The following is a 14,952-nucleotide window of genomic DNA, read 5'->3' on the forward strand; positions in this document are numbered from 1 at the left end:
TAATGTTTGTTAAGCCAGAGATATTATGATGGCTTCCAACAACAAACAAGTTGTCCCTAAATTTTTAGAAGGGTTTATATCTTTAAAATAGCTAAGTCTTTGAACTACTGATAATCTGTTGCAAGAACGTGTTTCCTGTGATTATTTCTGCTTTCCTACTTTTTTTCCCTTGAAGTATCTTTTGCATGTAAAAACAAACACCTTTTGTTCTAAAGTCATGAGGAATGTTTTAGAGACAAACACCTCTGGTTGGACATGTGCATAGGTGAGTTCAGTTTGTGAAGAGTGAGCCAGCTTATGGTCATTGAAACATACAACTGCATGCTCCCCTTTTTCCATAGAAGATCCAGCCCTGAGCTTTGAAAGGAAAGCTTAAATTAATAGCAAGAACCTGTTTATATGCTTTTTCATAGTGAATGAAGATTTTGCAGAAATCTAAATTAAGACAAATTTGCTGTGTTTTCTGTACTCAGCATTCTTCCATCAGGTCGGCGCATGCACAAGGAGAGTAACTCTTCCTCCAGCCTTCCAAGTCTACACACTTCCTTCTCTGCCCCTTCCTTCACTGCCCCCTCTTTCCTGAAAAGCTTTTACCAGAATTCAGGTAGACTGTCCCCACAGTATGAAAATGAAATCAGGTGAGATCAGTGTCCTCTGTTTGCAAAGCAAAATTTTCTGCAGTGATATACTGATATGTTACTAAAAAGTGGCTGATGAATTTTGGAGTGACATTTATGCATTTGAATGCTGTGCTTGTTCTAATCTATTTCTAATATATCAGTTTCAATTTCAATGAATTTTATCAAGAAAACTTTTAAAACCAGTGTTTCAAAGCTTTTAATAACATGATTGTTTTATTTTATGAATTACATCTTTTTATACTGTTTGTGTGATTCTTTGCCGTATGCTCCAGAGTCTGAGCTTTGTATTGTTTGCAACATGACCTGGTGCTAACACCTACTAAACAAATCTCCCCCAATCATGCTTTTTTTTCTTAGCCTCTCTGGGCATATGATATGGAATCCAAAAGCCACTGATTTAAACAGCTGTACTAAAGTGATGGATGCAATATATCTTTAGTTTTTAAAGTATATAGAATATTTCCTAGGCATTTCTTTGATTTTTCAATGACATAGACTGTCTTTTCTGAAACTCAGTATGATTACATAATGGGTATAGAATCATGTTGATGTCAACTTTCAGAAAGCATAAAGATTTCTTGAATCTTGTAGATACTTGATTTTATTTCATTCCCAGTATTAAAAATATATATATAGCCTTTAAAATTTTCTTCTTTGCACTTTTAGCCACACAAAATTAAATATAGTATTTTTTTGGGGAGTTGCCTTTTTAAAAATTTAAAGTTATGAAATCTTACTGATTATTCACATGATTAGTGAGATATTGACAGCCTTTGGAAAGTGGTGAGTTAAGTTGGGAATTCTTTTAAAATCATTGATTGTTGCTGGCTTAGAAGTTTGTGATATTCATTCCAGTTTTTTTTTAAGATTTTATTTATTTATTTATTCATGCAAGACAGAGAGAGAGAGAGAGAGAGAGGCAGAGACACAGGCAGAGGGAGAAGCAGGCTCCATGCAGGAAGCCCGACATGGGACTTGATCCCAGGACTCCAGGATCGCGCCCTGGGCCAAAGGCAGGCGCTAAACCACTGACCCACCCAGGGTCCCTCATTCCGGTTTTTATATGGAGCTGGATTCATTCTTTTTCTTTTCTTTTTTTTGCTGTATAGTATTCTATTTAATACACCACAGTTTATCCACTCTCTTGCTGATAAATAATTGGGTTGGTTCTAGTCATTTGATATGTGGCAATTCTTGCAGTCAAGGAGAGGAATACCTGTTATCAAACAGCCTGCGTGCCACTAGGATTTTCTTAGATATTCTTTTGGCCTCATTTCTTTCAGACTTGGGAAATCCCATTTGAATGGGTAACCTTCAGTAACTAGTTTAAGTATACTGATCCTCGAATTACCTCTGAGTATCTTTTATCTATGTGTGCCAAATGTTTTTCTTTTTTTTTAAAGATTCTATTTATTTATGAGAGATAGAGAGAGCGAGAGAGAGGCAGAGACACAGGCAGAGGGAGAAGCAGGCTCCACACAGGGAGCCTGACGTTGGGACTCAATCCCGGGTATCCAGGATCACACCCTGGGCTGAAGGCAGCGCTAAACCACTAAGCCACCGGGGCTACTCTGTTTTTACTCCAAGAAAGATAGTTAATATTGATTGGACTGAAAACAATTTGAATCTGAACGTCCTCTGAATTAGTACAGATTCACGTCCATTGAGTTTCTAGTGAAGAAATTTAGTGATGAACTGATTTTAAGGGGTCTTTCAAGGGTGCGCCTGGCTGACTCAGTCACTAGAGCATGCGACTCTTAAATCTTGGGGTCGTGAGTTTGAGCCCCACGTTGGGTATAGGGATTATGTAAAAAAAACAAATATTAAAAAATATATAAGGGTTTTTCAAGGACAACGTTGTGGGAGAAGAGTTAAAAATCAGCTACAAAAGCAGTATATTATATACAGAATATGTCATGAATTGAGAGAACCAAGAATGTACCTCTATAAAGACACCAGTTTGCCTTATCTCTATAGTACTATCTATTATTAGGAATGCAGCATTTCAATGAAACACATTGGCAGTTTCTTACTCTTACATTAGTGAAAGTGAGCATCTGGACAATCCCAGTTTTCTTCTGGAAATAGAAGCATTCCCAGAAGTGACAATTAGGAAGAGCCATTGAGAAGGTGAAAGGTTAACTGTGAACAGGATGTAGAATCACAAAACAGTGACTTTTTTTTAAAGATTATTTATAGTGTTTAGATTATTTGTAGTATAGGGTATTACATATTCATCTTTAATAGTTTTACTTAAGTGTGTGCAGTATTCTTATTCATAGTTTCTTAGTCCTTTGTACCTCATTCTAATAGTAGGATATTGAAGTCAGAGGCAAGTGTATGTTAGTTCTGCATTGAAAATTTCCACTTTTTGTAACTATCTTACTTGAAGTCATATATTTAAATATGTGGAGAACTTTTAAATTTGTATTAAAATACAAAAAAATTTGTATTAAATTTGTATTAAAATAATACTGTTTTTTGCACTTTGTAATATTTTCTTGGCTCTGAGAAAATCTAAAAATCAGAGAGCCTTTGTACATTTTTCTGTAATTTCTGCATACCTTTTTTAAAAATAATATGACAAGCGTAGAATCAGTAGGCCAAAAAGAGACTTAAAATTTTTATTTTCATAGAAAAGTGCACTGATCATGAGCATACAGTGGACAATGGATTATCACAGAGTGAATACCCCTATGTCACAGCTCTGTCAATAAATGGAATGCTATCAGCACTTCCACAGTTCCTCTCCTTTTCCCACCCAATGACTTCCCCTTCTCCTGACCTTAATACCATAGTTCACTATTTGCCTAGTTTTGAACTTCGTATAAATGGAATGATACAGCATATATTCTTTTGTTTTGGGTTCTTTCACTGCACATTAGTTTGTAAGATTCCTTCTCATTTTTATGTGCACTTCAATTCATTAATTTTTATTGCTGTATAGTATTCCTCTTAATGTTACAATTTATATATTCTTTTGCCAGTGGACATGTGGATTGTTTCTAGTTTTAAGTTATTTTTTAATTTTATTATTGTCTTTATTTAGAGAGAGAGAGAGAGATCATGAGCAGTAGGAGGGGCAGAGGGAGAGGGAGAGAATCCTAAAGCAGGCTCTATGCCCACCACATAGTCTGACATGGGGCTTGATATCATGACCATGAGATCATGACCTGAGTCAAAATCAAGACTCAGAGGTTTAACTGATTGAGACACCCAGGAATCCCTAGTTTTTGGTTATTAAAAGAATACTGCTGGGGCATCTGGCTTGCTCAGTCGGTTGAGCGTGTGATTCTCTCTCTCTCTCTCTCTTTTTTTTTTTTTTTTGTAGAGTGTGTGATTCTTGATCTTGGGGTTGTAAGTTCAACCTTCATGTTAGGTAGAGAGATTACTAAAGAAATTAAATCTTAATATTATTAGTTGTGCATATCTGTGCATTATTGAAGACTATGTCCACAGTAGTAAAATTTTTGGACAAAATTCACTCTTAATAGGTTTATTTCAACTAGTAAGTCACTTAGAAATTTACTAGTTATAGTCTTGGAGGGGGTGTTTTTTCAATTTGTATTTGAAATAATTTCAGATTTATAGAAAACCTGAAAAATATTATGGAGAGCTGCAAGCCCTTTATCCAGATTCATCAACTTTTAGAAATTGCTATATTTTTAAATCATTCCCTCTGTCCATTTACATATGAATATATACATGCATTCATATATGCATACATATATCTTATTCTAAGCCATTTGTGAATAGGTTGCATATATCATGTCTCTTTACTCTGAATACTTTTTTTTTCACTCTGAATACTTTAATATGTATTTCCTAAGAATGAGGATATTCGCGGGTGTGGTTTTAAACCAGTGATTTCTGTATCTGCATTTGTCATCACTACTTTCAGAGAGAACATTATGCAGACACAATTACTGTAATATCTGGAACTAGGGGAGGAAATTCAGAATACTCTAAATTACACTTTTCTTTTCACTTGAGTAGCTCATATCTTATTAGTTGTATCTTTAAATATGCATAGTCAAATAAGGTATGAGTAGGTTAGAATATAGGCTAACATATACTACTTTTTAAACAAACCTATTAATTTGAAATTTTAAACTCAGATTAGGCATCCTTTTCTAGGATCTCTATTCTGAATTATAAAAACATATTGGGTTACTGTTTTTAAGCAGGCTGAGAAAAAGGAGCCAAAAGAGTTTTAATATCATGGTTTATTGATTAGTAGATTTATCTGTGCAGCATTAAAATGATAAAGGAAAAGGAATGAGCATAGTTTTGTTTTACCTTTGAATTAAATTTTAAAAATTTAATGTTTTTTCATTGTTTAGTAGCTAAATTATAATTGTGATGATATAGTATATTTATATAACATTCATTTATCAAATATATCCATCCTTTCTATCAACAGGCATCTTTGTCACTCCTTATAATTGCTTCTCAGTTTTTAAGCCTATAACTGAAAAAACATTTATGTTGAAGTTCATTGGTTAAAAGTAAAATGACAGTCATTACTTCTATTTACTTATAAGACTTTTCAGTGAGAACACAAGATTTTTTCTGATGAAGTACTTTATGCTACAGTTTGATTCTATGTAGTTCTCTTGTGTTCACTAATAAAAATGGTACTATCATACATAGCTCATGGTTCATATTGAAATGACCTTATCTATGCTTTATTGATGACTAATGGATATGCCTTTTTATTCTGATTCTAAATCCTGATTTTGTCATATATCTCTCACTGTGTGCTAATGTCATTCCTTCTTTTCCTGTTGTACTAGACAGGACACTGCTTCAGAATCAAGGTGATTAGAGGTCTAAATATGTTCTTATAAAAATTCATAAATTCTACCAACCAAATATCATTCTCAGTTTTAAAAAAGCAGTTTTGGCTGTCTCTTGAATGCATGCCAATGTTCCAATGCTATGATGATTATATAGTAGGGGAAATGTGATGCCTGGTATAATCAAAGATCACAAATGATCATATAAAATGTTGATTGCAAACAGAAATCCTGTTTCTACTCTATTCCATGTTGACAATTCCCCAGTACTGTGCTGTGGCCTTCAATCAAAGCCCAATTTTAATTTTGAATTAATAGACATGAATTTGCTCATTAGAGGTACATATGTATATATAAGGAGTTTATTTCAAATCCCGAGGAGGTGCAGAAATGAGCATCCTAAAAGAAACATACTCATAAAATCTAATCTGGTTTTCACCCAAAGCAGATTGTTAGTCTATTTCTGTACACCTTAATTCTTGACGTGTTGGTTACTTTAAGATACTGCTGAGGCCTGCCAGACTTCCCACTGGTCTGGACAAAGGAAAACACCTACTTCCTTATTATGGAAGTCTGACCACATCTGTAGTGACATCTCTTCCTCTTGACCCGCATGCTTTTTCGTAAACATCCAAAATCATGGCTGAACAACTTAACTGAAAATGATTATTCTTTGCTTTGTTCTAGTTCTATACTTAGCTTATATCAGGAATCCAGTGAAAAACAGACTTACCCATCTTCCTATTTGGAGCCATTAACATTTAGCTTTCTTTCTAGCTGGAATGAAAACACATATTAAAGAAGGAGAAAAAAGAAAATCATTTTGGCCACACTGATAAGAAAGATAAAAAGTGACTTTCTTTTGAGACTTGTAACTGACTAATACTTTTTAATGTTTGGGTGTAAGATCTTTAAATAATACTTCTTACCTACTTTTAAAAGCCTAATTGAAATGTTAGTTGTACTGTATGTCCTTCTAGATTCTACTACAGGCTTAGAATTAGGTCTGTTTATTACCTTAGAGATCATTTGGCCTATAATTCCTTACTTTACATATGGTTAGATTGAACCCCAGGGATGTTTTAGATCTTGCTTTATATTATTTTCTTCATTTCAGGTTTTAAGGATGTGAGTAAGCAAATGAGCTAGCTGTTCAGAGATAGTGTAAATTCCAATGCAAAGAACTTGATCTTTTAAAAATTTGCCATTCATTGTAGAGTTTAGGAAATAAAACACTGTTTTTCTCATTCTTTTTTTTTTTAACACATTGTTCCACTGATTGATCTATGATTCACAGCTCAGATTCTATATATTGCCTTCCACTACAATAGTTCAATGTCAATTTTATTTAATTAGTAAAGATTTTCCATAGAATGATAGAATTATCCCCAGTTGAAAGCCAGGACTTAGACAAACTATTAGTGTACCTGATGGGATTATGAGTTAAATTATACTATCGATCCTGTGGAAAAAGCTAAAGTTTGATCACTATGTTGTTCCATAAGGTTTTCTTGAGGCATTTACAAAGAGAAAGTTTTTTCAGGTTTCTGTCACATGGTTGCTATCACAGTAATCAAGTCTTGTTTCTATCTTGAGTTGTAAAAGGTTGTGATTTAGATATAGCTTTAGTCGGTGTTAGTCACTTGTTTGGACTTTATGATGCTAGTAGTTTTAGATGGGTTGGAGGGGTTGGAGGATGGGGGGCTGCTCAGCAGAACAACACTTCTGTAAAACCGGTCCTGGCCTAGGAGTTCAGCTTTGGGGAGAGTGTATCTGTGTTGCCTCCAGGGGTGGGGCAGGGGTGGAGGGAATAAAACATGATTGCAACCTTAAAGTTGAGTCCCTGCGACTGGTCACGAAGACACCTTAATTAATAGACTATCCAGCAAATTAATTGTTATGAAAGCAGACCAGTATGTATTAAAAATTCTGCATTAACACAAGAAGTATAATGTTAATTTAATAGTTGATGTGGTGAAGGTTCCAATGGCTTGGCCAAGATGTATCAAAAAATTATCTTAAATTGTGTGGGAGGGTTATAGCTCCCAAAGCATCATAGCTTTGGATGCATGCTTTGTCCAGAAGGTTTTGGAAATGCCTCCCAGCCTATGGGGTGATAACACGTAAGAGAGGGTATTTCCTCCCCTTATAAAGCTCTTATTGACTCTTTTCCGATTATGGTTCTTAATTGGAAGAATGATAAGACTGGTAATAGGAAATACATATAGAATACACCAATACAAAAATATGTGGGAATTCTCTACATTGTATTTCCTTCCTAGTTGTTCATTTTTAATGTCACAAATTTTCAATAGAGGTAATTCTGGCACAAAATACTATTCCCGAATATGTCTCTTGGGAAGCAGTTTAATGATGCGCATGTTGATGTTCCAAAATGCAAAAGTAGGAGGGAAAAAGACTATATGAAAAAAATGGTTATTATTTGTCTTGTCATTTAAAAAAATATAAAGATAATGAATACACCAAATATGTATAGTCCACCATATTATAGTGTGTTTTGTATTTGATCCTGTTATTTAAAAAAAGTATTTGATTTTGGAATGGAGTTATTTCAGAAACAAAAAAGACATGAGACATTTACATAAATGAACAAACACCTAATACTTTGAAGTTATTTCTCTGCTGAAACATATGACTTTATCTATTAAAAAAAAAAGTGGAAAAAGGAATACTGACCGAAAGACTTAATGCTAGTTAGAGACTGATTTTTTTTTACCAGACACACACAAGGTACTCAGGTTCCTAACAGCTTTAGTTTTACAGTCCAATTAGTGCTTTGTCTGAAATAAAGCAGGGTATTTACATCGGCATGATGAACTGCCGTGCCTATGTGTCTGGATTCTGGAGTGCCTGGGTTTGAATCCTGGCTCCCCATTTACTATCAGTGGAACTGTGAACAAGTTACCTAGATCTCCGTTTTCTCATTAAAAATGTGAATAGAAATAACACCTACCCCATAACGTTTTTGTGACGATAAAATGAGTTCATACTTGTAAAATGCCTAGGACAGTGGCATCACCACCTTAGGAAAGTCAGATTGCTGACCAAATGTAAATCAAAAGGTAAGCTGTGGTAAGTTGCTTTATATGTACTGACTGTGAAACCCTTATCTGGACTCTGACTTCTGCATACATGACTTCTCTAACTAAATGAAGCAGGGCAGCTTTTGCCTTATCTCAACCACCAACCTGCTTTTTCAGGATGCCCTGTTTTAGTGCAAGATGAAGGATCAATGGTCTGTTATATAAGTTCTTTTCAGTATATTATTATCTTATATTTTGCCTATTACTTTTGGCTTGTAAATTCTGACTTAAATTCCTGACATAGGAAGAAAATGTGTCCATTGGCAATTTATTTAGATTATAGGATATAAAATTTTAGATGTTATGAGACTTTCAAACATGTAACAGGCTAATGTGAGGGTACTGTATGGTCCTGTTTTATACCCTTTACCCCCAAAAGCACATATTTTAGAGACAATAATGATAGGAGTCCTTTCAGTTGTATTTTTAGTTAATTGGAAGGTGATTTTTACAAGATGTTTTAATTACATCATTAAATTATAAAAGTTTCAGAATCCTTTGGTTTAGTTTACTCTAGTTTGTTTGTTAGGGCTGCTAAAAAAAAGTCAAGAGGAATTATGGAATGTTTACTCCAAGAGGCATATTGAAATAGGTACATTTACAGAAGTCTTTCATTAAGCTTTCTAGCCTTAAATTATAAATTTAGATGCCCTTATATAAGACAGGAATAATACTTAATTGGAAAAAGATGCCTTAAGTTGTTTACTAACACTGCTGTCATTGTCAGTACCTACCAGTGCCATCCACAGCTCAGTCTGTACTTTTGGAAAAGAGAGCTGTTAGAACTTTAAGCCAGAAAGACTTAAACATCATGCTACCAACACAGGGTTTTTAAAAGGTATTCTTTTATTTATTCCTGGCATGTTAGTCTAGCCAATATGATTTTTTCTGTCCATTTTACTTAGCCTTCTGAGTTAATATTTCATGTGGTTTTACAATATTAATTTATTCAATGGATATTTGTTAAGTGCTTACTATTATTTGCCAGTAACTATACCAGGAGCTAGACATACATCCATGAATACTGCGCATTTAGCAACTAACTGCTGGTAAGATAGTGTTACAAAAATGAAGATACAGAGTACTTCAAGAGTGTTTATCGGGATATGACTATTATTTACAGAACGTTTGAATCACAGTTTCCAAAAGGGAAACACTTGAGTTAATTCTTTCCAAAGTGAAAGTAAAGATGAATGAATTTATTCAGTATTATAGGGAGTTTTGAAGCATGGACACATATTGGGGCTATAATTTTATCTAGGATACATAACAAAGGGGTTTGACTTTATTGAGATGTATTTATCAGCTACTTTCTGAAGTATCATATTATGACACTTGCTAACTGTACAACAGCTTTAAAAAAAAAGATTTTATTTATTTATTCATGAGAGACACAGAGAGAGAGACAGAGACACAGGCAGAAGGAGAAGCAGGCTCCCTGCGGGGAGCCTAATGCAGTACTCCATCCCAGGACCCTGGGATCATGACCTGAGCTGAAGGCAGATGCTTAACCACTAAGCCACCCGGGCATCCCTGTGCAGCAGCTTCTTAACCTTAGTTTAGCTGATCCAGAAGCAATGCTTCCAGGAAGATCAGGATTAGAGATAACTGGACTACCTGATGTCTATGAGTATGTAAAATGAATAAAACCATGACAGGCAGGTGCTGCATTCCTCTCCTGACTTAAGTACTGACTCTTCTTAACTCCATCGAAAGTCCTGTATTTTTACTTGGTGGTATCACCACCTGTAAATATTGTTATCTTTATCATTTTCTCAGGAAAGCTCAGAGGCTTTGAAACTTAATATTACCACTACTAGCAGTCACAATCATTGCATGGAGTTCCAGCTGTTAGCATAATTAGTGTCAGAAGTAAGTTTGAGGCATAATGACCTTTTACTGCAGAAAGGTGTAGCATAACTTAGAATGTTCTTTCCTAGGAAAAGAAATTTTTATTTTTATTTCTATTTATTTATTTATTTATTTATTTATTTACTTATTTATTTATTTATTCATTCATTCATTCATTCATTCATTCATTCATTCATTCGAGACACACAGAGAGAGAGAGAGGCAGAGGTAGAGGGAGAAGCAGGCTCCATGCAGGGAGCCCGATGTGGAACTCAATCCCGAGACTCCAGGATCACACCCTGGGCTGAAGGCGGCACTAAACCACTGAGCCACCCAGGCTTCCCGGAAATGAAAATTTTAAAACAGACCGGCGTTTCCAACATGTTTGTTTCATAAAGCAGTAATGTAGAAAGATGTTACACCTGAAACTCCCCCCAAATTATGGGGTCAAATGATTTAAATAAGTTCACTTATTTAAATTTTTGAAATTTACTTCATTCTTTGAGAGTCATAATACATACCAGCATAATACTGTCTCTATGAAGTCCTGCTGTAAAGAAATGTTGCATACTTTTTATCTGAACCTAGCCAATCTTATTGACCACAGTTTTTTTTCCTTAATATATCACCTGAACATAATCCCAAGGATTTTCAGGTTACTTTCTGCCATGATCCAGATATTGGTGGCTAACAATTTGTGGAGAGATCTTAACAGCCACAGGCAGTGAGAAGCTATCTTTCTCAGCTTATTCTGTAACAGTATAAGGAAAGCTCTTTATGAGCCATCTATGGAATATTTACATGTTTAGAATATACTTTTAAATTTTTTAGCAAAGCATGAGTTAATTACTTCAGCAACCTTTGCTCCTCTGTATATATCCTTCAGTTCCTCAGGTCAGGACTTGAAATGGTTGGCTTCTATGGAATGAGTAGAAACAGGTGAGCTGTTCATGATGAGCTGTAGCTTGGATTGCATTTTTCCCTAGGATATGGTGGCCTGGGTGACTAGTGTGGCTAGGGACCCATTACGCCATGTTGCCTGAGGCTTGTGCTTGCCAATGGCAGAACTTGTGAATGGCTTCTGCACCATGTCATTGTGAAGAACCATGTCATGTAGTTCTCCTTACAAGTTATGTATTTTTTTGCTTTCCACAGTGATGGAGAGGGGAGAAAAAGGACCTCATCTACTTGCAGCAATGAGTCCCTAAACGCTGGAGGAACCCCTGTTACCCCTCGTCGAATCTCCTGGCGACAGCGTATTTTCCTCAGGGTTGCTTCTCCCATGAACAAATCTCCCTCAGCAATGCAGCAGGGTCTGTATGGTACATGCTAAAGAACTACTCCTTCCCAGTATCATAAACTAAAGAAAGGAATGCAATGCTTTGGGTACAAAGAGATTTAAGTGATTAGAGTAGAGAAATAACTTCTGTTTCCATATCTGATACAGTGGTTAACTTCTCAGTTATCATGAGAACATAATTAGACATTCAGTAAATGCTTGTTGCATGAGCAAGTGAATGAGTGAGTTTCCCAAACTGAGCACTATGATAGTGCTAGAAAAGCATAGATCTTTTTATTAGAAAAGTAACCTATACTTTTACAAGAGTCACATATAAAAGTGACATAGAAATGTTCAATGATAGAGAAATGGATACAGATACACTAGGCAAATGTCAACCAAAAGATATTAGACCTTTTAGAAATTAAAACAAAGGCATCCAAAAGGGCAAAGTAAATATAACAATAAACAAAGATACAACAATGATGAGAGCATGCATAATTAGATAGCCTTGAAAGCTAGAAAGTAGATTTCATAGAATGTTAGGGAGAAATGAATCAGTAGCTCTCGTGGAATATTTTTAACATACTCATCTCTGAAAATTAAATACAGAGAAGGTAAATATAGGTAATATTTGAGAAATACAATTCAACAAGCTTGATCTGATATTTATATAGAACCTTGCCCCCATAGGATTAAGTTCATTCATTCTTAGCACACATGGAACATTCCTTAAAGTTAATTAGGTATTTGGCTACAAAGGCAATTTAATTTAGTAAAACAATCATAAAGATTTGTACTATATTCTCTGATAACAGTGAAAAAAGGAAAGAATCAAGAATGAGAAGACAACTAAAATATTTCACATATTTGGAAACAAAACTACTAGAAACTAGAAGGAAGAAAATATGATGTTCAGTGCTTTACACATCAACATTGAACGATATTTAGAGGGCATTTCTAAAATCAGGAAAGACAAGACTCAAATATACTAAGTATTCAAGAAGCTAGAAAAGGAACTACAGAGTACAATTTTTAAAAAATTTTTTATTAAGGAGATAAATAATAAGAGTAAGGGCAGAAGTCAGTAAGAAAAAAAAAAAACAAAACAAGAAAACAACTGACATTCCTAGAGAAAAAATTAACTCTGCATAGGGTGGCCAGAGAAAGCTTCACAGAAATTTTGGATATATTATATTTACACTCATTGCTGGGCGAAGCATGTTTCAGAAAGAGGAACTAGCAAAGGCCTGACATCATTGGAGAGAACTTTGGAGGTCAGAGAATTATGAGAAATTTAGCATGATGGGAGCAGAGAGTGGGAGGTAGAACCAGAGGCCAGAAAGGTTCCAGGAGGCCAGAGTCTAAATCCATCTGTATGCTATTTGCAGTAGTTTAGACTTTGTGCTTTTAGATATAAGCAACCATAGAAATGTTTTAAGAGACACAATCATGTTTGTTAATAGGAAAATAATTGGCAGGAGTGCAAAAGATGTCCTGGAACAGAGGGAGAGCGTGGGGTCCAGGAATTGGGTAAGAGAACATTGCAGGAGCAAGCAGAGGTGCCGAGCCAAGACATGCCCAGTGTTGTTCAGCTGCTCTTCTCTTGCCGGTTTCTGTTGGTAGATGGAGACCTTTAGGACATCACCCTTACCTGCTCACGAAATCTTTTTGCTTTGCACAATCGGTGAATGTACAAAGATAAATTGCAGAAGTGTTGGGCTCTGGGGAATGCCATTTCACTTGAGAGCACCTATCTTATAGGTCACTTTGTGCAGAAAGAAGAAGTGGCGAAATTACATGTGCTTTCATTTCACTGAGAGAGGGAAATCTGGCAGGGGAATTTAGCTTCGTGAATTTACTTAAATCGTTAGTTCCAGAAATGCAGTTACTGGGAAAGTGGCTTTGTGAAAAGCTTTAAAGGTGGAAGATGGGATGAGAGAACACCAATTCTAGACAAAGCTTCCCGTAGTCGGGGTTACTACTCAGGAATGCCTCTCACTGTTTTCTTCTCTGCAGATGGACTGGACAGGAGCGAGCTGTTGCCATTGTCCCCTCTTGCTCCAACCATGGAGGAGGAACCGCTGGTTATATTCATGTCTGGGGAAGATGACCCAGAGAAATCCGAGGAAAGAAAGAAAGCAGAAGAACTGAGGAGTTTGTGGAGAAAAGCCATACACCAACAAATCTTGTTGCTTCGAATGGAGAAAGAAAACCAGAAACTTGAAGGTTAGCCATTCAAACAGGGCTAAATGATAAGATCCTAGAATTGAAGGGCTGAGGTTAAAACCACCCCAGGCTCCTCCACACTCATTCTCAGAATGTAAATACACTTCTTCTAGGATTTTACTGGTTATAATTGCTTAGTTTTATTTTGTGAGGTTGCTATGACATGGGAATTTTCAGCTTAAAATATTTGCCTTTTTGTTTAATAGATAAAACTTCAGATACCTTTAGAGTATAGTTGGGTAATACAGGATGTGTAGGTAGTGTGGAGTCAATGTATTTGATATGGCTGAAAGTTTAATATTATTGTGCATTACTTAGGAGAAAAACCCTTAAACATGAAAAAACACATTCTCTTCTTTTTAAATTGATTTTCAACTTTTAGGCTAATTGTATTCATAATAGGAGAAATGTGCCTATTTCAAATAAATTCTGTTTTGTACCCAGTTCAACTATCTAATTACCTGTTACCAAATCAAAGTTCCTATTTTTTTCCATTGTTGCTTTATACATTTTCTATTTAAAAAATCATATTCAAATCATTAAATTTGTAATTGGATAATTTACTCTATGTACTGTGCCATTTCTGTGCTTTATTGCTTGGTTTATAAATACCAAATCCTTTAGAATGTGTTCTCCAACTTTGAAAGAATGATATTTATCCCACTATGAACCACACAGAAGGAGATGTGCAGATGATACCAAAACTCAAAAAATGTATTAATGTTATTATATTTAGCAATTCACTTTACCTAAAAGGGGCTTGTTTTTCACATTTGTAAAATGAAAGATTCGGCTTAAGTAGGTCCTTTGACTTACAAGATTATTGGAAAATGTACAATCTAGGTTTTTCTCTGGCTTGCTTTTATTGTGTTGTCTACAAAAAACTTTTTCAGTACAGGCATTCACGTTTCTGTGTTCATCACCTATCTTAGGATTCCTCTTACTACACCTAATATTCAGTTTGGTTTTTAAATTGAACAATATTTAGTTTGCAGGGGGAACAGTGTATTTTCTTTATTACTGTTTTATTGGCAGAATGGAAAGTATAT

General features: G+C 35.2%; 1 protein-coding gene across 11 annotated transcripts in view; it reads left to right on the forward strand.

The window, feature by feature from the left end:
• Window positions 1-14,952, forward strand: part of TBC1D4 (TBC1 domain family member 4) — a 176,239-nt gene that overhangs the window by 138,310 nt on the left and 22,977 nt on the right. For 5 of the 11 annotated variants that reach the window (XR_013355706.1, XR_013355705.1, XM_077855367.1 and 2 more), the window contains exons 11-14: window positions 474-638; window positions 5,438-5,461; window positions 11,551-11,717; window positions 13,694-13,903. Coding sequence is in view for 9 of the 11 variants with exons in the window: in XM_077855367.1 (XP_077711493.1) it covers window positions 474-638; window positions 5,438-5,461; window positions 11,551-11,717; window positions 13,694-13,903 (566 nt within the window). In the remaining 2 variants the exon portion in view is untranslated. The remainder of the gene's footprint in view (window positions 1-473; window positions 639-5,437; window positions 5,462-11,550; window positions 11,718-13,693; window positions 13,904-14,952) is intronic. The other 6 variants (XM_077855368.1, XM_077855369.1, XM_077855370.1 and 3 more) reach the window with 6 other exon arrangements.

This window comes from Canis aureus, chromosome 17 (assembly GCF_053574225.1).
Source record: "Canis aureus isolate CA01 chromosome 17, VMU_Caureus_v.1.0, whole genome shotgun sequence".
Classification (NCBI taxonomy): Eukaryota; Metazoa; Chordata; class Mammalia; order Carnivora; family Canidae; genus Canis; species Canis aureus.